Source organism: Denticeps clupeoides, chromosome 8, assembly GCF_900700375.1.
Source record: "Denticeps clupeoides chromosome 8, fDenClu1.1, whole genome shotgun sequence".
Taxonomy (NCBI): Eukaryota; Metazoa; Chordata; class Actinopteri; order Clupeiformes; family Denticipitidae; genus Denticeps; species Denticeps clupeoides.
Genome location: NC_041714.1, coordinates 21,533,326 through 21,556,033, shown reverse-complemented (window position 1 = coordinate 21,556,033; position 22,708 = coordinate 21,533,326). Strand labels below are relative to the sequence as shown.

The following is a 22,708-nucleotide window of genomic DNA, read 5'->3' as shown; positions in this document are numbered from 1 at the left end:
AAAAATACTGCCAGACTTCTGAGGCTTAAACCTCACAGACATCAATACCACTCTTCACACCAGCCCGTCTCGCCAATTACCCATACAGCCCGGCGCTGGGCGCGGCCGAGGCCCGGCGCTCTGATTGGGAGATAAGCCCTGCGCAGGCCGCAGGATTCACGCGCCTTAATCATTTTCTTCATGTCATAAACAGCCGGTTCTCCCGGTTTTTCTGACCGCATGTCATCAGTGAAGATGTCTGTTTCTGTCTCAATTTGGCTCATGGAGCGTTCGGTTTGTGCTTCGCCCCGTTCATAACGTGATGCCTGTCACAGATGCGGTTTGAAAAGGGTGACAATTGAATAAACTGATAATAACAGCTTAACTGCGATGAATGATAATCATGAATAATGTGTTCAGTAGAATTTCACAACCTCTCAACAGAAAAGAATTCTACGAGGTACAATTACAAGCTATTATTAAACACATATCTTTTTCTGTGTTTAATTAATCTTGTTATATCTTCCATTCTTATTCTCACACTGGCAAACATAATTTAGTACAGAAAACTCAGTTCTACAATTTGAGAAATATACATAAACCAGCTGCTGAGGATGCTAGAAAAGGAAATAAAATTGGGTGGAGATAATATTTACCTACATATTTTATTAAACAGTTTCTCTGCAATGTCAAGACACTGCACCCCATTCTGCCAATCGTAGAGCTAGAGCGTCCACAGAAAGGACTGAGAGAGTCAGCAGGGTGGACTTCCTGGGTGCTTGCATGGTGGATGACCTCAGCAGGACACTCAGCATAAACCCGCCAGCATAGATTTCCACAGTGGTAGATTTCCACAGGCACAAACATCCTCCACTGCAACCACTGAACATCCAGGGTATGGACATTGAGGCTGTGGAGAGCAACAGGGACCTTGGGGCTCATCTGAACAACAAACTGGACTGGACTCACAATACAAATGCTCTCTATTAAAAAGGGCAGAGCAGGCTGTACCTGGTGCGGAGGCTCAGGTCTTTTGGAGTACAGGGGTCTTTTTATGACTCTGTAGTGGCATCAGCCATCTTTTACAGTGTAGTGTGCTGGGGCAATAGCATCTCTGCTGGGGACAGCAAGAGACTGAACAGGCTGATCCGGAGGGCCGGCTCTGTTCTAGGATGCCCTCTGGACCCAGTGGAGGTGGTGAGTGACAGGAGAATGGTGGCTAAGCTGTCATCCCTGGTGGACAACATCTCCCACCCCATGCAGGAAACTCCTTCAGTGGCAGGCTGCTGCACCCACAATGTGGGAAGGAGAGGTTCAGAAGGTCTTTTCTTCCAACCGCTGTCAGACTCTACAACAAAGACCTCACAGTTGGCCACACACACACACACACACAGACAAACCAAAATACAGTGACACGCAAACACACACATGGTAGTAACCGGTTGTACAGGTGTATCCATTGTACATTTTTGTGTAGATGCTGAATGTACATTGTGTAGATAAATACATATACATATTTATTTTTTGCTGCTCTTACCTTCTATCCACTTTATGCTGTGACAAGTGCAATTTTCCACTTGTGGGACTATCTTATCTTATCTTATCTTATCTTATTATCATAGCAGAGGCCTGAATATGAACAAACCCCACCCCACCACAATAAACATTCTTAAATATCTCACCATCTGTATTGTTCTTCTTTTTGTGGAACGTCCTCCATTAAGGACATCTGAGGTGATCAAGGTAAACAAGGCCCATGGATTTTGTTGTAGTTCATTATATTCACCTCATGTAATATTTAATGCCATAATGCTCCCCTATAAAACGTGAAGATCAGGCCTTCTAAAGTATAACTTGCATTCATAAAATGTACAAAACCTTCACTGATTTTAAGGAACAATTAACATTATGTAGGTGATAAGGACACTTAGCATCCCTTTGGAATTTTATTAATACTTTAATGCTAAATGTGGGTTTAATTGATTGGATTGAGCCATTGGGTGGAGCACTAGCAGTGAAAAGAAATGATTCAAATGTGATTTTAATCAGCTTTGGGTGAATTAATTCAATTGCAAAATGCTAATCCATTGCGGTATGCTGTCAAATGCAAATCCATCTTCCCATGTCTGACTGATTTGTATTTATTAACTTTTTCACACGTGCCTTCAGTGCCAATAATCCTGGGACAAGAATATGCAAACCAGAACGTCGTTATTTTGGCCATTCATAAAAACGAATATGATCATGCATCAAGCAACCCACCAAATGTCTATCTGAAGGACCCTCATCTGCGCGACAATAATCAAGCAATGTCTATTTCTGGCCGAACCTTAACCCAGTGCTATTATTGCAGGCTTCTGCTTGCATATTGAGGTGGCTGCTCTGTTGTCCCTACGAAGGGCTCCATGGGGACGGCGGCGAGACGGACAGAGGCAACTGTGGATGGCATGCGGAATGTGGCGCCCGCCAGTGATTAGCATCCGCTCCGCGGCTTTGCTTTCACTCGTTTGGTTACGGGGTGGGGGGTGGGGCTCGGGACACCGCGGTGGGTGCGTGGTGTGTGTGCGGAATGGTAAACACTCTGGCGCTTTTTGAAGTGTAGATCACCACCGGAGCAGGTGTCACGGCCAGAATTCATAAAAGCGCCAGGCTGCACACGGGGGTTCCCAAAAGTCTTGTTCATATTTTTGTTGTTATTTTGTGCAAAACAAAAGCTGATTTAAAATGTGAGTTTTGTTTCTCTGGATTTTGAAGAGCTGCCATGGTTGAAACATGACCCCCTACAGTCCATCGCTTCGGGGCAGAGACGTTCAGCATTCGCTCAATACATCGACAGAAACCTTAAATTATCAGCTTTTAAACATCTGTAATGAACGAACCAATTAGCAATTCAAAAGTATCTCGTTAATGAACAACTTGTTGATTCATTCCAGCCATCTTCAGAGAGTTCATGACACCATATAGCGAGCGTTTGGTTTCCTTAGTTGAGCGGACCAAACGGTACTGAGATACTGTGCGAATGCAAGCCGACGCAGATCTCAATGTCCCAGCAGGAGTAAGCAGCATGAAAAAAGCCCTGTGAGCAATGCCACCACTATAAACAGTCATAATTTCACTCGCTGACCTTTAACTGGGCCCCGCCCTCTCCACCGCTCGACCCAGTTCGGTAGCTGCTCCCGGTGCCCGGAGCCTGGACTGGATCTAGTTGTGCCACCGCATCCAGGCTGCATCACGGATGCTGTCAGCTTTATCTACAGGTAAAGACTAGCAATATATCTATAATACAAACACATAACACTGCAGTTAAATACACTGTTAGGGAAGTAGCCTGTTGTGTCCCTATAACTCCAGATGTTGGACTGAATGAGTTCAAACCGATATCACAGACATCACAGTTTCAATGTTTATTATATGGTGGCCACCCAGATACTGGTTCAGTCCTTAGTAATCTCAATCACATTCTAATCCCTTCTAGCTGGTCTACAACTATGTTCCATCCGACCTCTACAACTCATACATTTACATTTACAGCATTTATCAGACGCCCTTATCCAGAGCGACTTACAATCAGTATTTACAGGGACAGTCTCCCTGGAGCAACTTAGGGTTAAGTGTCTTGCTCAGGGACACAATGGTAGTAAGTGGGATTCGAACCCAGGTCTTCTGGTTCATAGGCGAGTGTGTTACCCACTAGGCTACTACCACCCTACATACAAAATGCAGCAGCATTCTGATCTTCAACCTTCCCAAGTTCTCCACACCGCCCCTCTACTACGTTCCCTCCTCTGGATCCCAGTAGCTGCACACATCAGGTTCAAAATACTGATGCTGGCCTACAAAGCCAAACATGGAGTAGCACCATCCTACCTCACAGGCCTTATTACACCTCACACTGCACCTCGTATACTCCGAGCCTCCAGTACTGCTCGCCTGGTCCCTCCATCTCTGAAGGTAAAAGGAAGACGCTCATCTAGACTCTTCTCCGTCTTGGCCCCTCGGTGGTGGAATGAACTTCCCCTCGAGGTCAGAACAGCTCAGTCACTGAGCACCTTCACACGGCAGCTCAACACCTTCCTCTTAAGAGAATATTTAGATGAACTTGTAACCTTCTTCTTGTCTGACTTCTGTATAGATACTGGAACAGAGTGAATAAAAAGATTGTATTCATATTTGGGGGTCCTAGTGAACCAGAATTGATCACTTCATCCATGGTGACATGGAAGCACGATGTAAATTGCTCTGGATTATGACATCTGCCAAATGCCTTAAATGTAAATGTTTTATAAGACCAAAAACTGTTCGTTTTCAGGTCACCATCACCTTGGTAAGTAATTAAATCCCCCTCATTCATGCCTGCGAACATTTGGACATGTTCCTCCGCGAGGATATGGTGTGAAATAAGAAGTGACTGCATAATATATTCAGCAATACGCTTTTTAAATTCTGGAAACCAAACAGGATTTCAGAGTGGCTTCCTCGTATCTTTTGCACGTATGCCTAATTAGCACTTTAATTACCTGCATTTTTTTTGGGTGGGAATAAGTTGACAGAACTCAACACTACGAGCAGAACATGACAAGCTTACTTTTATGTAAATTTGTACTTTGATGCAAGTCGAGCTATTTTCTGGGGCGCAGCATTTTATGTGTGCGAGTGCTTTAAATGTAAATAGACTCCCCCCCTACCCCCCCACATCCAGGACCTTTACAGGGACAGTCCCCCCAATGATAGGAAGTGGGGTTTGAACCTGGGACTTTCTGGACTGCCTGCATCCCATCCCGAGACCTGAGAAATTGACAAATTCCACTTTAAACTGGATTCATTGCATTGTCAGCCTTCCCAGAATTCTCTCAAAAAACCCTAAATTGGAATGATTATTACTATAATTTTTTATGTAAAGGTCTCGCTGCCTTGTCGGGTGCTTTGGGTGCATTTCAGTGCATGTTGTGTGAGTGTGGAACGTCTCCTGAGTGCGGCGAGCATGCGGCGGAGTTGTTATTTCTGGATGCACTGACTAGCATTCGAGGCATTTGATCTCTGCCACCAACGGTAAGTCGGCGACCCCCGCGGAGGCCTTCACAGTAAAAACAGTGTTTCCCAACGGCCGCAGCGGAGCTGAAACGGGAAAAGTTGCTGGACGCCAGACACCGGAAAGCCCACAGATATTGACTGTGTAATCATCGTTGTTATCGGTGCTTTGCAGGCCGCCTGGTGTCTCTATGCTATTCGTGGCTTTGAGGATCTAAAAATGGAAACTCTCTCTCCGTGTGCGGTCTTTGCGGCTATGTGCTGAACTTCTCCTGAGGTAGCTGAGAAGTATGGTAGACAGGAGCTCATCTCGGCCCCATAAGACGCTTATCTTGGCCAGAACGTGAACATGGAGCATTTTAATGGGAACCTGGGAAAGGTAAGGACCTGGTTTATCCGTAAATTTTGGTTGCGTTGTAAAGGGCACTGTCAAGATCAGACGGCTGGCGTCCAGAATAAAACGCTTTACACTATATTACTGCTCAATTCTGCAGTGTTATAAGCCACAGCATTCATTGTACAGTTGGAACTGTGTTATTATAGTGTATTAAGATGTTCTTGAAATTGGGCTTCTAGAACAAATCATCACACATTTCATCAAAAATGTGCTCAACAAATCTAAACACAGTATTTAATTTTTTTTTTATCCATCGTCCAGCCCCAAATTGTACTTTGGTGTTGTTCTGCCACTGCCGCTTGGCGTCAGAGATGGTTGTTAAGCAATTTCGAGTGACAAATGGAACCGCCCAGAATGAAAATGCTGCATGACACAAGCGTGAAGTATTTTGATGTACTTTTTTTTTGTTTTGTTTTGAGGTAGACAGGATAAACAGCGCGGTCCCCGCCCATTACCGCCGCGGGTAACCTGATCTTTGGGGACAGGGGGACCTCAGCAGTAACTCTTACTGGCAAAGTGGGAAATACGCACTATGACCTTTCACAGCGGCTCTGTTTACCTTCGCTCCATGTCACCATAGAAACCAAACAAAGGCGTAAACAGCACGTGTCTCTGAAGGAGTAATGGTTTTGAGAAGGGGGTGGCTCCTCTGTGGTGTCCGCATTCACTTTTCATGCTAAGGCAGCTAATTCGTTGCGAAATCAAAGGGTCCGAGAAGTGATCCTCAATTCAGTGGTTGAGAGCTGAGACTGGGGGAACTTGGATGGTTGGGGACATGTCATCCATCAACCAACCGGTTTAAACAAGCAACCAAAAAAACACCATCAAATACGCCTACTTACTGGTTTGCAGGCAGTTTTGGTGGAATTTAGCTATACATGGTGACAGATTAATTAGCTTTGTTCCGCTGATGCTGCTGTGGAAGCCGCAATTAGGTGCTCTCTCTCTCACACTTAGCGCCACTGAGGGGTCTGAAAAGATGTTTCTATTGTTTTACGTCCACTAGAGGCGGGAGAGTGTCCGGCCTTGTTTAAATGGCGTGGTGTTTTCCACTGAAAAGGATTCAGACGCATTACCTTGAACCTGCACAGGAGGCAAATTGCACGAGACAGAACGGCCCCCCGCGCTGTCCCCCATTGGATACCAGACACTTGCTGTTGCCTCTCGGTGCACGTTGCTTAATTGGGCGTGCCAATTGTCATTAAGAAGTTTCCCACTGAGCTTAATTACCACATCTGCCACCTGAATAGGTTTTTTTTCAGTAGGAAGCAACTGTCTGCTGCAATATGCTATGTTTTTAACAGGTTGACCCGATGGTTTTTGTTATGCACATTCTAATTTTTTTGATCTGCAACATGTGTAGAAATGTGTGACCAGAAGTGAATAGCCAAGGGTTCTTTTTTACACATAGCTTACTACAGCATTTTAATAGAAGAGCATATTATAGTTTACTATAATACATAATTTTATGTTTTCCTTTATAGTGTCTATCTGGAACTATGTGTATTTTGCAAGCTGTGCCGCACTGTTTGTTCTGATACCTTCACCTATCATAACCAGCATGAAGGTTTTTATTGTGCTATGGTAGCTCTTCGTTGGGACTGAACCACGCCCCCCCACAGGCATTAATGAGTACTGAGTGGCCCTGACCCGGTCATCAATTCACTGGCTGCCCTTCCTTGGACCCACTTTTGGTAGATACTAACCTTCCATAGACCAGAGCCATCCCACAAGACCTGCTATTCTGGTGATGCTCTGACCCTAGCATCATCTAGCTTCACAATGTGCTCAAATTCTTGATCCTGCTTACAACATCATCGCCATCAAGAGCATTGTAACCAGACTGAGGGTCAGAACGTTCCCTCAAAGGGCCTAATTATTATTTGGGGCTGAGTCTACTGAATGTCAGGATCATCACAAAACACTAAAATGGGACCTGTGGCCCTGAAAAATAAGCAATTTTATTGAGTGCCACTTTATTGGTCTAAATATTAAACCAGTCACAGCTATCCACTCAACTGTATTCCAGGTGGTGAGAGTCAAGATAAGATAATCTCTTTTTTTTCCCCGCATACTTTTGTGTAATTTGAATTGATAGTTAATATCCCTTTACTTTTAATTAACATAGCTACTAATAAGTATCTTTATTTTAGTTTTGTCAAGTTTCATCCTACAAATAAACAACACACTGCTTTAAGAAAAATACAGGAATGCATTTCCATTAGGAAATGGTAGTAGCCTAGTGGGTAAGACACTCGCCTATGAACCAGACGACCCAGGTTCAAATCCCACTTACTGCCATTGTGTCCCTGAACACGACACTTAACCCTAAGTTGCTCCAGGGTCGGACTGTCCCTGTATCTACTGCTTGTAAGTCGATCTGGATAAGGGCGTCTGATAAATGCTGTAAATGTAAATGTAAGCATGTTCTGACAATAAAATTGAACTGAACATCAGCAATTTTTTTCATGAATATTTGTCCTCCGCCAACAATTGTTAGTAGTCAGTCTTTTCCAGTTCCCCCTCCTACATATTTAGTAGGGCTGAATAGGGCTTCTGTTCCAGTACATTCCATTTAGTATTCGCCCTTAAAGTCATTTTGAGCACAAGACTATAACATTCATGTTGGGTTACTTCATGAAGCCAGCAGTCCTGAGGTCATCACATGAGGTAAAACTGCTCTTGTTGCATTATTTTAGTAAATTTTGCTCCCAAAACAAATGTAAAAGCTACAGAATAGGTCTAAATTGAGCATAATTAAGAGTTTTATACAATTTTGGTGGAACATTAGCAGAATGTTGAGATAGGAAAAAATGTCCCAGTTGAGCTGAGTGAACACTGAGGGCGAATACTAATCGTCATCTATTGAAATTTAACACCAAAATTTTTGCATGAAATTGCAATATTGAAGATGCCAAATGAATGATGATGGGACATAATATGCCAGTGATGTTCCAGGTTGCTGATTCATTCTGTAATTGACACTCCTGATTGGCCTTTCACAGAGTGATGACAACCATTTAAACCTTTTAAAAATGTGCTTGAATAGGGTTTTTTTTGTGAAGTTCTGAGAGTGATGTCATGTGCTTTTTGTGCTAAAGAGTAATTTATTATCCGAAACAGGTAACTGCGGTAGCGTCAACCAAGCTTAACTCCTTTACCTTCGTGCCAATGCTGAAGAAGCTGCCTTCAACAAATCACATTGATAAAGTGACAGGAAGTGGACAGTCTTCAAACAAACCAAACCAGGTACGGAGTCTGGTCACATTATTTCATAATGTGAAATAAAGAAGCCCCTCACCTTTAATTATGTTTTAATTATTAATCCCACTGCCCTCTATGAAAATAAGTAAATAATTGATACCTTTTTGTAATTATAATACAACAATCTGCAATTCAGTATAATTGTATTTAAATGTTCAATTAGAATGAATAAAACTAATGAAGTAAATTAAATCTGCTATAACATTGGTGAATATGGGTTGATTGTGGTTGTTGATTGAGCTTCACTTACAGACAAACATTGCCTTTTTACCCAGGCAGCAATTCTGTTCATTTCTGACCGTGTGTAGACATCATTTATATCAACCCTACTGAAAATAACTACAAAAATTACACGTTGTGAGATATGTATTTGATTAATGTTGCGGTGTGGTACATTTTTACAAGAGAAGGTCAAAACGCCCTCAAATCAGGAGAGAAATATGGAGATTGGTATTCAGGTGGGTACAGCACATAAAATGATTGGCAAAACGTCTGTGTGACGTTAATTATCAATGGAGCGAAGCGATCGGACACACACTACCCCCTCAGGTGGTGTGTGCTCTATAATTGCCACCTCCATTGAATGTGCATTGAAAAGCCCTTGATAAAAGCATGGACATGAGGGAGGCCGGGTGGACCATTTATCTCCACCACCGCTAAATAGACATCAATAAAACATGCTATGATAACGTTAAGAATCTTAATTTGCATTAATTTTAAGTGATCGGGCCTAGCACTACAACCAATAATGAAAAGTAATAAATAGTAAGGCAAGCTTCTTGACGCCCGCCAGACACAGTGTCCTCCACCCCTGGATTCTATAGCCCTGTTATTTCATGAGCTGACATGTTTGCAGCAGCTGTAAATATCATGTCACTCAACCATCTGAGCAGTGCAATAGCAATCCCATGTACGAGGCATCTTGGTAGCACGTCCAGCATGCTTGCTATTATACAAATGAGCCATGTAGCTAGTTGGGGACCTGGGAATTTGCACATGCATGTGCACTAGGCATTTTAAACATACTGAAAGGCAGAAAACATCCAGTGAATACTGGAAAGTGCAGAATATATATAAAATTAATAAGATCTCTATACTAGGTACGTGTTCATTTAGATCTGTATACAAATCATATACATTTCATATCATCCTTGTGTGGTTGCCAAAAGCAGCAATTTCAAATTCAGTTGAACGATATCTAGATAATATTTCTAAATGATATTCTAGTCAGCAATTTAACTATCAGTTTTCTATGACATCATTAACAGGGGCCTATATGTACTTTACACAGTGTCCCCAGTGAAAATGTGTCTGTCCTGTCCCTACGGCAGAATTCACAAGCACCAGATGAGACCATGACTGATGAGGGGATTTACAAGGCTGAGTTTGTTTACATCGGAGACTCTGAGGAGGAGTTTGGAGAGTCGCACATTCACCCGCCAAACACTAAGGTAAGGTCATTCGTGGCGTTCACAATCTCATCGCTGATCTATTGGGGTTCGCCCTTGATGTGCTGCATAATGAATGACATGGAATGAGATATATTACAGTCAACAGCAGGGGTCTCGGTAAATGATGTGGCAGGTCACCGAAATGAGGAGAAGGACCCGCCTTTTTACCCCAGAGTCTAGGGGCAACGCAATTCATCAACACGTCTGACACCTTAAACCAAGACCCAAAAAACATTAACATTCAAAACCCCCTACAGGACATACAGAGATTTAGATTGATGAAAACATGTGAAAATACTACTGGAGTTAAACCACTTTTAACAGTTTTTCCTAATTTTCGTAGATTTTTTTGGGGCCCTAAATCGTCGCTCAATGATAACCACGCGGCCCGAACACTTTAAAAGCTAGATTAGCATGAGCAGCAGTGGTTTTGCTGTCATTATTAAACATTATTATTATTAACTGCCTAGTAAAGTGACAAAATAGGTTTTGCATTGGTATAATTATCTAATAGATTTATCTACATCTAACTTTAGGTTTATCTATATGTAACTGTATATGGCTAGGCTATGCTAGTCAGAAAGACATGTTTCCGCCTTTTCTAAATTGTAAGAAACACTTGCCGTTCTGTAGCAGACTGAGAGGAACGAGGTTGATTGTGAGGTTGCTCTTTGGTTGTGAATCGAATTCTGACTTTGGCAATTCAAGCATATATGACTGAACTGGTCCAATTAAACTGCCAACATTCAGTTGTAATTTACAGCTGAGAAATTGTCTCAGTGCGCTCTCAGCTCAGTTTTAATACTTAATGATTTTCATGATCTTTCAGATTTAAACGAATGTTTAAAACGTATTCCTTTATGCTGCTTCAAATATATTTCAGTCCGTCATCAGTTTATCTCTCAACAATACATACATACAAATAAAGGAGTGCTATAAATGAATAATTTCTGTAAAATCAAATAAAAGTCAGAAAGCGTGTGTTGCACAGCACTAGTTCATAAGGGATTTTTACTGAATGCATGCAGCAAGCGACCAGTCTGCTGTTCTGATCAATTTCCTGTTCAACATCCTGTTCACTGTGTAGGAAATTTCATCTTTCTCTCATCTCTCTTCTCAGTTGAAACTGACCTCTGATCCAACAGTCCAAGCCCCACTCCCCGTTCCTGTCACTGCTCCCCGAAAAAACAAACTCTTCCCCCCGGGCATCTCAAGCCCGGCGTCTTCGGAAACTGGCGCCAGTTCGGGGCCCGGGTGTCAGGAGTCGTCCTTTGGCCCCGACTTATGCCAGAGTCGCTGTTTGGAGCCAGAGACGGACGAGGGACTCAGTCCCGCTAACTCGGTGGACCTGCTCGCTTCTCTGGCTTCGTCAAGGGAGTCCATTCTTTCGGAGTGCTGGGACCGGAACAAAGGGTGGCCAGGGTCGCTCTTACTGTCCCCCGGGCCCTCGCCCGTCCCGTTCAGCCGCGCAGTGTCCCCGTGCTCGTCCGTGAGGTCGGGGGCGTTTTCGCCCGCCTTGGTGAGGGTGCGGCGCCACTGCCTAGCTCCCGGCTCCACTTTGGCGAGGATGTCGTCCTCCTGCTCCACCTCTTGCTGCAACAGCCCGGCACCTTCTCCCTGCCCCGCGTCGCCCCGAGCCACCAAACACAGGCTGCCACCCACGCAACTGTCCCTCCTGACCGCCATCCTCAGGAAGGGCCGCCTGCCCGTCCTCTCGTCCTCTGTGCAGCGGCCGTACTCGCCCTGCTGGCCCATCAGCCCCGTCAGCGTGGCGGGCTGCGCTGGGTGCTCGGCGGCGTCTCAGGTGCCCCCGGTCTCCATTGGCGTTCCAGGAGGGCACCCTTCAGATGCCAAAAAGCCTCCGAGATCTTGCCACAGAGAGACGCCGCTGCTGGAGTGCACCAAAAAGCTCCTGGAGTCCTCGTCCATTCCACCCCCCGAACCCTCCAAGTGCTCTTGGTCCAGCCGCACAAGCCCCGAGCACAGCCTGAAATCCACGGCCATGAAGCTTCGGGCTTCCTTAAAATTTCCCACCGATCACCGGGCACCCCCTCCCAGGCCAGTCGGTGCCGAGCTCCACGTGTCGCCGGCTCCCAAGCCGCGGATCTACACGTCCTTCTCGCAGCTGCGGTCCCTGTCACCGAAGCCCTCCTACGCCTCCTGCTGCGGAGCAGAAGGCCCGACGGCCTTTCAGCAGCAGCCCGGGCTCGCCCACAAAACCGACAGGCGGTCGCCCCCACACGGACCCTCCTACCGCACCTCCCCGCTTCCCAAGTCCGGCCCCTCCGCCCCCTGCCCTTCACTCAGCCGCGACCTCACCCCGTCGCCCTCTTTCTCGCTCTCCGCCACGCCTTCTCCGACCCCAAAGAGCGGAGGCGCGGATAAAAAGAGCCAGGTACCCTGCATGCTGGCCGTCTGCATGCCACGGTGGACGGGGGACGCGAGAGACGAGCGTTTGTCACGGGCATTCGCCCCCTTGTGTGAAGGTCATGCGGGGTTTCGTTTCGTTCTGCACTCAGAATGTTTGCCGCTTGCTTGTCTCCTGGAACTGGAGTTCAGATGTCAGGCTGCAGCAGGACTGTGTCACCGTGTGTCACCGAGTTCATGGCTGTCAATAAAATTGTCTTTGTTGTCCTCTGCAGCCACACAAGATAAGATCGGCCTACAAGGTGCTTGCTGCGATACCCACGAACACCCTTCTGCTGGAGCAGCAGGTGAGACTATTAACCAAATCCCGTCCCCACACGCTGCCCTAAGGAAATGTAGAGAATCAATGTGTGCACTGGGTGCTGTGCTGTGGTGTGTCACATGTCACAACTAGTCACTTTCACTAATGACAGAGTGTTCACAACACATAAAGTGATTGTGCTACACAGCAGCACAGCACACGGTGACCCAACGAAATGTGTCCTCTGCTTTTAACCATCACCCTTGGTGAGCAGTGGGCAGCCATGACAGGCGCCCGGTGGCACAGTGTGTGGGGACGGTGCTTTGCTCAGTGGCACCTTGGCAGTTCAAGTATCGAACCGGCAACATTTTGATTACGGGGCCGCTTCATTAACCGCTAGGCCCCCACTGCCCCATCCTTTATAATGGTATCATAATTACACTTCATCCTGGACACGTCCACTCAGGAATATGTTTTTCCATTAATTGAGTTGCCATGCGTTTTAAGCTCTGTAATTTGATAATTAGTCAAACTGCATCAGGGTAGAATCTTGACTCAAAAAACACACCATTAAACTTCCAAAGTGGAAATGCTTAAATTGTATTTTTCTGCAGTCAAAAGAATATGAATAAGCTCTTAATAATGTATTGTTAAAGTTATTAAACAATTAACAAATGACTTCATGACGATCCCACAGAAGCAGTTGGTGGCAACAATAATTTGTAAGAATGTAGAAAATAAGAAAATGTAAAATATTCTTCACTATGTGTACTGTCATTAATGTGATCAAATGATTGAGTTTATAAAAAAACGAAATCAACTCAGAATTTTTTGTTCGCTCTCCTGTAAAGAAAAATATTGTACATGCACATATGGTTCTCACCCCTCTCGATATTGCATTATTATTTATTGAATAATGCAATTATGAGTGTTTTCTCGATGATGGTCATGTTAATTGCGAACCTTCCCTTTGTCATGCCACGTCGGTGATGGGTTACAGCAAAATGCCCTGAAACACACAGAAACAAAAGGAAGACGCAGCAGTAACATGTAAAGATCGACAGGGGGAGTGATCAGGACCTAATAAACAGTTTTAGCCCAGTGGCACTTGAGCATCACACCTTTAATTATAATTACGTTGTACTCTCTAAAGAGGTACGACGGCTGCTAGCCTCCCGCTTGACTGCTGGCATATGAATTAAACTGTCAGATACACTTCAGGATATACCAGTTGTGGTAAAGCTGTGTGGGTTGACACAAGATGAGTATTTTCAAGGCTACATAGCGTTAAGTCTATCAAGGTAACTCTATCAAGCCAATTGACTAATTACCCACAACATGATGGTTCTCAGACTGTCTGTCTGAGGTCTGTAAATCTAGAGACCTTTGATCATCTGCATCATCGTTTGGCAACTTGACGCAACCATCCAGTCTAAATACTAATATTTCATGTGGTTGCCTGGCAACATTGCCCATGCTTTCTTTATTTCCACACAATTTTGTGGGTGTGCTGTTATTACCCTAACAAATTGGCAGAGAAATAAAAAGCACCAGAGGGTACATCTGTCCACTGTGTTGGGATTTATCCTGAGGAAACACCTCCACAGTGCAGACAGACATTACCCCAATGATTCATGTGGATCAGTTCTGAAAAGGTCCCATCATCATTTACTGGTCTAAAACATGACTACATTCCTCTTCACAGGCTATTGATGAAGAAGTGGAAAATGAGAAGAATCCACTGGATCCTGCTGATGACCTGGAAATGGAAGGGGACACACATGCAAAGGTACGGCCCTTACATCACAATGGTCCGTGCCAACGTCTGCTGCTCACCATTCTATTTTTTTAACAGATGTGCACACCAGCCCAGCTCCGAGCACAGTCGGAAGAGCTCTATGCAGTAATAGATGAAGTTCTTGAGGACTCAGCCCCACTGGTGTGTTTATTACACTTTTTTAAAATGAGAGTGCGTTGGTACATGTTGTATTTAAATGTAATTTTTATATATATATATAGTGCCGGTCCATCCGCAGTCCTATGCCTCCCATGGGGTCCCCAGAGCCCAAGACAACAAAGGTAGGAAATTGTTATGTGTCACAGTGGAAACCTGGTTATCTCATATGACTTTGCACACTGTGAATCTCCGCAATCTTGTCTCTCTGTGCACTTGTAAATGGTGAGATGACGACAAAAGTTGACTTTGACTTCTGACGTCATTATGTCATATCAAGAAGCCTTGAGTGCTCAGATTCCTATGTTCCTGTTACGCACCAAATTATTTAATAATTATATATTGTGTGTGTGTGTGTGTTAGATCAGGGCCTTTTGTAAGGTTTTGTTTAATTTTTACGTGTTTTTCTTGATTCATGCAGCAATACGCACCAAAGTCCTCACCGGGATCAGCCGGACGGGAAACAAAATATGTAGGTAGTGAGGGATTCAGTGGGACATGTACCAATCTTGTTGGTCTACTCAATTTAATCAGTGGTTACTCGCTGATTACACGGATTCATTGAATATTCACTTGACATTTGTTTGCCAAAAGATGTCTTTTGCCAATCGGACTCCACAGTTATTTGGCACAAAGGCAGAGGATGAACGGGATGAAATATTGATGAAATATTCCTGTGTACACCTTACTGTGGGCATCAGGGCATTTATCAATATTTATTTGACAGGCCGCCAACCACCTGCAACCTCCCAGCTCCAACCAAAGCACTCTGGTGGGTGTCACCACAGTTCATAGCCATTGCTTATTCAGACCGCTTGTGTTTTGTCTCCTCTATCTTAAAAAAACAACACAGCGGAGCTGTCAACTTTCCTCATTTTTGATATATTGGTTGTTCAGACTAAGCCGGGGGTTATACGACCTCTGACCCCGACCCTGACATTGGCTGATGAGATGGACGAAGAGAAGTATCATTCAAACCCTTTCAACAGATTCCTAGATGAACTGACTCAGAACAGCTGGGGCAAGGTGAGCATTACTTAGAGGGTGGTAGTAGCCTAGTGGGTAATACACTTGCCTATGAACCATAAGACCCAGGTTCAAATCCCACTTACTACCATCATGTCCCTGAGCAAGACACTTAACCCTGAGTGTCTCCAGGGGGACTGTCCCTGTAACTACTGATTGTAAGTCACTCTGGATGAGGGCGTCTGGTAAATGCTGTAAATGTAAATGTAAACTTCAATCCATCGTATAAGAGTCAGCCGAAGCCCACATCTCAGAGACACAATTTGCATTATAATTGAACATATATTTTTTTTAGGGATATTACTATGACAGCTATTCTTCCAGGTCAGAGGAAAGGTTAAAAGAATGTAATAGTGTGTGTATCATTTGCTCTGAACAGCTCGGATTGAACCCACCTCCTGCTGGAGACTGTCAATACAGAGAATGATGAACAAGAAACATTTTTTCACTCCAGTCATGTGTGGCTAAAGCCCAGCATTGCAGCGCAGGGGATCACTTCAGCGACTGGTCAGAAGATGAGGACCGTCGGTTGCACCCTGCCTTGCTATGTCAGATTTATTGACATGTTACTTGACCTTTTTTGAATCGAGGTGCCTTTAATTAAGAATCACTGGGGTAAACCGAGTGTTGGCTGTGGTCTGTGTATTCATAGTTGTGGTCCTTGTGAACCAGAACTGATTACTTTCACTGATGCTATTCTGAAAGCACGTTGTAAGTTGGTCTAGACAAGGCCGTCTGTCAAACTTTTTAAATGTAAATCTCGCTATTTTTTTCTTTTCTGCAATCGCTGTTGCCATCAGTGAAGTAATTTCCCGCATCCCTCTGGGTTATTATCCCCAGAACGATGTGATTCCTTGTCAATTTCCGTATCCTCCATCAGCTCTGTTCTCTCACTCAGAAAATCGTATTTGCCAGCCTCTTCTCATTTCTGTCTGCGGACCTCTGAGAGGTTGTTGGCACTGGCTAGTGATGGGGACGCAGGGGTCTGTACGTAGCTTCATATATTCCTGTAAAATGTTTACTTTAAGATTTATTAAATAAAACGAGAAGAATCCATTTTGGGAAAGTGCCTTTTGAACCAGATGTTAGGTTTCCAGCCAATGGGAAATGGATCTTTTGCATGACTGAACTGAGGTGTCTCCGGTGAAACCCATAGATTGAGCATTGGTAGAGCACAGGAACATTATGAATACTTTTTTCAAACAATAGAACTGGTTCTGGTTTCATACATTAGTTGTTCTCATTATGTTCATTGCGAAATTAAAATAATCTAAAATTTCAATGCTGCCTGTCCCATCGAACCATCGAACATCTCGCTATGATATTATATAATATTCTCATGTGACACTGTCGGGTGCAGATCTTGTAAGAATATGTTTTTCTTTGGCTTGTCTCCATGCCCATTTTTCATTGAACCAAAACATGCCGGCTTTGCGGCGTCACTGTGTACTTTTAGAAAGCAGCGATCAGAGAAATGCCAGCGGGTTGACAACCTAAACACGGTTCTTATTTTAAGTGGCTTTTGCACAATCGGTGACCGGGAAAGTCGCAGCAAGTGCCATCACAGCATTGTTATCCAAAATTCATTAAAAGCCTCTCAGAGTCATTCATTTCCAGAAACGAATTGCTCCAGTCACCCATAAGCCTTTGTCATTGAAAGTGCTTCTTGAGTGTTTTACGTCACTCTCAAAAGCAATATAACTAGGACATGCATCTGGAAGGTGTTTAATTGGGCCGGGGTGGAGGTAAGGATGCGGGTGAAGGCCAAAAACAACGTGAAAAACTTTAATGTTACTGCACTGCACTGATAATTGATGCATTCATTGAAAACATACATGCAACTCAGGCAAGTTAACACAGCACACAAGACCTAAATAGTTATTAATAAACACATATAGCAATGAATAATTCAGGCCATACTACAGCTGTATTTCTTGGCCAGAGCCTAAACAATCTGTTTACCGATTGGTAAAAGTGTTTCGCATGTGGTAAATTGGTTTTATGACATGTTAATTTGATTTGCCTACCGCTGTCAGGTGAAAATGAATGCTGAAGAGGAGAAATGGAGGCCAGTGATTATGTTGTAAACCTGCTCATTTTCTTTTTCCTTTTACTCTAGCGCTCATAGCATGCGAAGAAACCCGGACTTTTAAAAAGCTGTACTTGTCGTGTCAGAATAGGGTTGGGCTTTTAGGCCCAATTACAGCTCTATGCCAGACTGTGTTTGATCCCTTCCACATCTGCAATTGTATGATTGCAAGTTCTGGTTACTGTGGTAGGTGGTTTGTACACACCGGCCCACCATGGCATTTAAATACAATCTTAATTGGCATAGGTACATCCTACAATGGGCATTCCCCCAATATTTCAAACAATTGATTAGTCACAGATCCCTTGTTGGGTTGGCCACTGGTATCCTCAAAGAGTGATCAAGAGTGACTTACAATCAGTAGTTAAAGGGACAGTCTCCCCTGGAGACATTCAGGACTAAGTGTCTTGCTCATGGACACAAAGGTAGTAAGTGGCGTTTGAACCTGGGACATTGTGGTCTTCTGTTTTGTGACCATATATTATCTCCAGCTACCTAACCTTTATCTTTTTAATTAGGAATAAGCTCCTTCAAACTGTGAACAACTGTGCATTGTTTACCCATCTGCAATTGTCAAGGGCAGCGCAAACCTTCCCATCATCTTTTCTTAGTTTCTTCCTCAGTTATTATGCCTTGCTGGGCCCTGGTGAGTTTACCTCAGCAGGGTCTTTCGAGTTCACCGGAAACCGGCATGTGTGCTCCAAAGCATCACCAAGTTCACATGGAGTTCGCCGTACAACTGTGTTGAAAGTCAGAGTAACAAAGGCTGCAAACGCTCACAAATATACACAATTGGCTGCACACTGAAACCGTCCTGAAGATGGAGGAGAGGGCTTATTAAAGCAGTGATTATAAGTTGATTATAACGATTTCAATAAAACGTGACACCTTGAGGAAGGTGGTCTGCTGGAGAAAAATCTCAGGTGTTTTTTGACAGTGAACGTTGCAACGTTCTTGGCAGTAAATATGAACTAGAAATGTGGTAACCATAGACTTGTCAATTTTTTTTAACTGAAAAGAATAGGTATAGCCACAAAAAGCGTTATTTAACTGCGTTACAGCGGGTGGTGGTGCACAGCGATTTAAAATATGTGATTTTTTTTATGCTATATTATTCATACTTAACATTCATGCTGTGAGTATGTCTGCACAGATGGTGGTTTTGGGTCTTGAACCCCCAAAGCCACCCCCTGGCTCCACCCACGATCCTGAGTGCTGTGAAGGAATTACTCCACCCACATAGAGCATTATATTTGTCATAACATATTTTTTTAACAGATGGCTGCTTTGATTTCCTGAGCATCATGGTTTCCATGCCCAGAATCGGCATGATTGGTTTGACTGCCAATTTGTTAAATGAATAAATCTACAAATTAACAGATGTTGGTTTGTGACAAGCGATACAGCGGCACTCGGAGATTCTAAATGTGATGAGTAAATTATACACTGATCATCCAGAAGGTTGCAATTCAATTCTACTTTCAGCGGTCACAATGTTAGACCAAAGAGTGAATTTTAACATCAAGTGCCGATTATTTTCTCCCCTCTCATATTCATTAAGTTCTCATCTGTTATTAACTGCCGGTAATTTGATAAAAATGAATTTTAGTTCGAACTTCAGATTAACCCCTCAGCTTGATGCGCTCACAGGCTCTATCCTCGGAAAGTAAAGCCGGTTAGCAGGCTGGGGTACCTGCTCCCCAGAGACTGAGTGGTTCTGATGAAGTGGTCTTTGCACAGCGGCGACGGGAAAGATGGAGCGCCAGGCTCAAATGAAACACGCCATCCGCTGATTAGAAAGATAGAGAGAGAAATCTCATGTGCGCTGCATTCCGTCTTTCTTCTTCGGATCAGTACGTTGCCATGTGGTGAAATCTTGTGCATGAAAAATCCAACGGATAATGTCCAGGGCATTAGGAAAAATCCCCAAAACTGTTCTTAAGTGATAAATCTGCATATGTCTGATATTGAATGTCCTTTAATGAGACAAAAGGGGTAGGAAAACATTACATTTGGTCCACACAAGCAAGAAATGCTTTTATTTTATTAAAAATGCAGGTTAGATTTAGAAAATCTTAAAGGTTTATAACATACCTATTTCATAGATATTTTCCTAGGCCCTCAGGTGTGTTAGCTGAATAATGGTTTCTGGTGCAAAAAAAAAAAAACTCAGGAAATCCCAATAATGTTAAATTGTCTTTCTTCATTTTGATCCATAAGAATCTTATTACTTTGCTGCATTTTTAAACTGTATAATAATTGTTTGCAGTGCTCTACCACAAGTCTGGACAGACCTGGAAATGGTGGCGAGGGAAGCCCTGGGTGCCAGACAGGGTGTCATGAGAGGACACCTCCCCGAGACGCCAGACTTCCAGCGCTGCACATAACCAGCCAGCCAGGGATTCACTCGCAGGCAGAGGAGATGGATTTTCATCGAGCGCCGCCACCATCCCTTAATCCCACAGAGGAGAAAATGGAGCTGCAGGAGACTCACGTTTAGCTTGATAGGAGGAAACGGTGAACTTGCAAGACGCACTGTGATAAAGATCACTGCAGAAATTGGAAAAAACAGATACAGTTTTCTCATTTTATATGAATAAGAGTAAGCTTGATTGCATTGGGGTAGGCATACTTTTACAAAACTAGGAAAATAAAGATGTTTGAAATAATTAAATAATATTAATATTAATATACAATAATTTGAATGACATATTTTTCCTTTGCCTTCTCTTCATTGTCTGATTATTAATGTGGTGGGAATGTAACCCCTTCATTAAAAAAATCTGGGTTATGCTTCCTGTGTGGGTTTTGTCAGTGGAGAAGCGCTGATAAGCCTTTTGAACTGTTGATGCACGTTCTAAATGAGCAGCAATTAGGAAGTCCTGTGCACTGGTGGGTCTAATAAATTAATAAACGCTTATGACAAGAAAGAGAAATGCATGAGTTAATAAAGCCCCATCCAGAATTCTTTGCTGTTCATGGTTGGCTTATCTTCTTATGGTGTTCTATTAAAAGGAATAATGTATGGTAATATAATGTTGGGGCACTGGAGGCCTAGTGGTTAAGGAAGTGGAAGGTTGCTGGTTCGAATTCCAATCCGCCAAGGTGCCACTGAGTAAAGCTCCTACTGCTCACCAAGGGTGACGGCTAAATATAGAGGACACATTTCGTTGTGTGCACCGTGTGTTGTGCTGCAGTGTATCACAATGGCAATCACTTCACTTTCAAAAGTAGCTCAGAAACATCATAAACCACACAAAACAACACAAACTACCAGACGTTTACAGATGGGTGAGCAATTAAATGAAAGTTAAAGAAAACCATTGCAACAGTACATAAAAACACAAGGACTCCACTGTCCCCATGCCAAGCCATATGACACCGCCGGTGATTTCTGCAGACAATCAGGTCCTGAACAGGTTGTAAAAAGGCTGATAAGGTACAAACACACTTTACCCGCTGACACCCACATTAATAAAGGAATTGCAAGAGCTAATTGATTTGGGTGAATTCGACATGAAACCAGTGAAATCTTGAAAAATGATGAAGGAGAAATTGTCACTGTCTGACCGAATATACCCTCAAGGACATCCAAAAAGTGTGACCGTGCACGCAATCTAATAAACAGTTTGCTCAAGACCTCCATGTCATCTCACTGCGGTAATGTATAGTCTGTGATTTTCCTTAAATTGTTATTCCTTTGCTTTATTAGTGGTAAAGCAGTCTTGTAAATTGAACCAAATTTGCAATTTCCCACTTGTGGGACTAATAAAGGTTGATCTTATCTTATCAAATATCATCCCATGCTTCATTCCCAACCTCAGCACCAATTAAGCCTTAATTTAAATGTTTTCTTCCACTATCTATAACAGTGTTGTGTACAATTGTGACATAAAAGTACTTTATCTTAATAAATAATTATTCTAAAGAAGAGCTAACACCACAATATCTACACTGTTTGAGAATGGATGCATTATAAATGGACTTGGATTTTCACCCCCAATCAACTCTAATCACTTTTTTGTGATTTTTACAGCGACTCAAACCAAGTCAACAAAAATGTACAGTTGAATATTTAATTAGCAGTCTAATTTCAATTTTTCAAAATAAGATAATACACACTACATATAATTATGTACAATGGACATGTGCAAACGATATATAATTATGTACAATCTGCTTAGTGTACAATTATGTCAAAAATGGTACAGATCTATATATAACACATCCATATTGGGCTTAAAATATGAAACACATCCAACCATCCATTTTCTATACCTAGGTTCTATACAGGGGTTCAGAGTCGGCATCTTGGATGCAGGGTACCAATCCACGTATGGAAGTTCAACTTTAAGAATCATGCTTTGTGTTTTAAGTGCTTGTTATTTTGGTAATGTCTGGTTTGTGATGCATTTATGCAACGACTGTCACCGCTGCTGCTTTCTAGGAAGACGTCCAAGTTCTGCCGATGTCCCCAGGATAGAACAGAAATACATAATGCAAAGACAGTCTTGAGGATTTGTCAAATTTCTTAATGCTCTTCTCAGGGGTTTTGGATAGGATGTATCAGTTTAGCTAAGTCTACATATGTTTTTGATTCTCGATTCTGCCAGCCTTGTTTTTTGCTGCATAAAATATTTGTGTGAATACATGCACACATGCTAAATATTTCATTACTATGACGGATCATTCCACACTCTGCAATGGCTACGTAATTTCATGATATACTTTAAATGAAAAGGTGTAAATCAACAAGAGTATTCATAGTTGGGGGTCCTAGTGAACCAGAATCGATCACTTCATCGATGGTAACATGGAAGCATTTTGTAAGTCGCTCTGGATAAGGACGTCT

At 43.2% G+C, this 22,708-nt stretch overlaps 1 protein-coding gene across 4 annotated transcripts; it reads left to right on the top strand.

Moving 5' to 3' along the window:
- The first annotated feature begins 4,688 nt into the window (after positions 1-4,688).
- Positions 4,689-20,823, top strand: mlip (muscular LMNA-interacting protein). 4 transcript variants are annotated; one of them, XM_028988018.1, is made up of 13 exons: positions 4,689-5,028; positions 5,183-5,386; positions 8,528-8,653; positions 10,000-10,119; positions 11,240-12,514; positions 12,762-12,833; positions 14,493-14,576; positions 14,643-14,726; positions 14,807-14,866; positions 15,163-15,213; positions 15,469-15,513; positions 15,639-15,767; positions 20,126-20,823. In XM_028988018.1, the coding sequence occupies exons 2-13, from the start codon at positions 5,357-5,359 to the stop codon at positions 20,354-20,356; spliced, it is 2,307 nt and encodes a 768-aa protein (XP_028843851.1). In that variant the 5' UTR covers positions 4,689-5,028; positions 5,183-5,356; the 3' UTR covers positions 20,357-20,823. The 4 variants fall into 4 exon arrangements, with proteins under 4 accessions (XP_028843851.1, XP_028843849.1, XP_028843852.1 ...); XM_028988016.1 differs by having other exon boundaries at positions 4,689-5,386; XM_028988019.1 differs by lacking the exons at positions 4,689-5,028; positions 5,183-5,386 and adding an exon at positions 5,410-7,774.
- The last annotated feature ends 1,885 nt before the right edge of the window (positions 20,824-22,708 follow it).

Coding starts and splice junctions, on each gene's coding strand:
- mlip (XM_028988015.1), top strand. CDS start 8,027: ATGTTGGGTTACTTCATGAAGCCAGCAGTCCTGAGGTCATCACATGAG. Junction 14,727..14,806: donor TTGAGGACTCAGCCCCACTG/GTGTGTTTATTA, acceptor ATATATATATAG/TGCCGGTCCATCCGCAGTCC. Junction 15,768..20,125: donor CTCAGAACAGCTGGGGCAAG/GTGAGCATTACT, acceptor AATTGTTTGCAG/TGCTCTACCACAAGTCTGGA.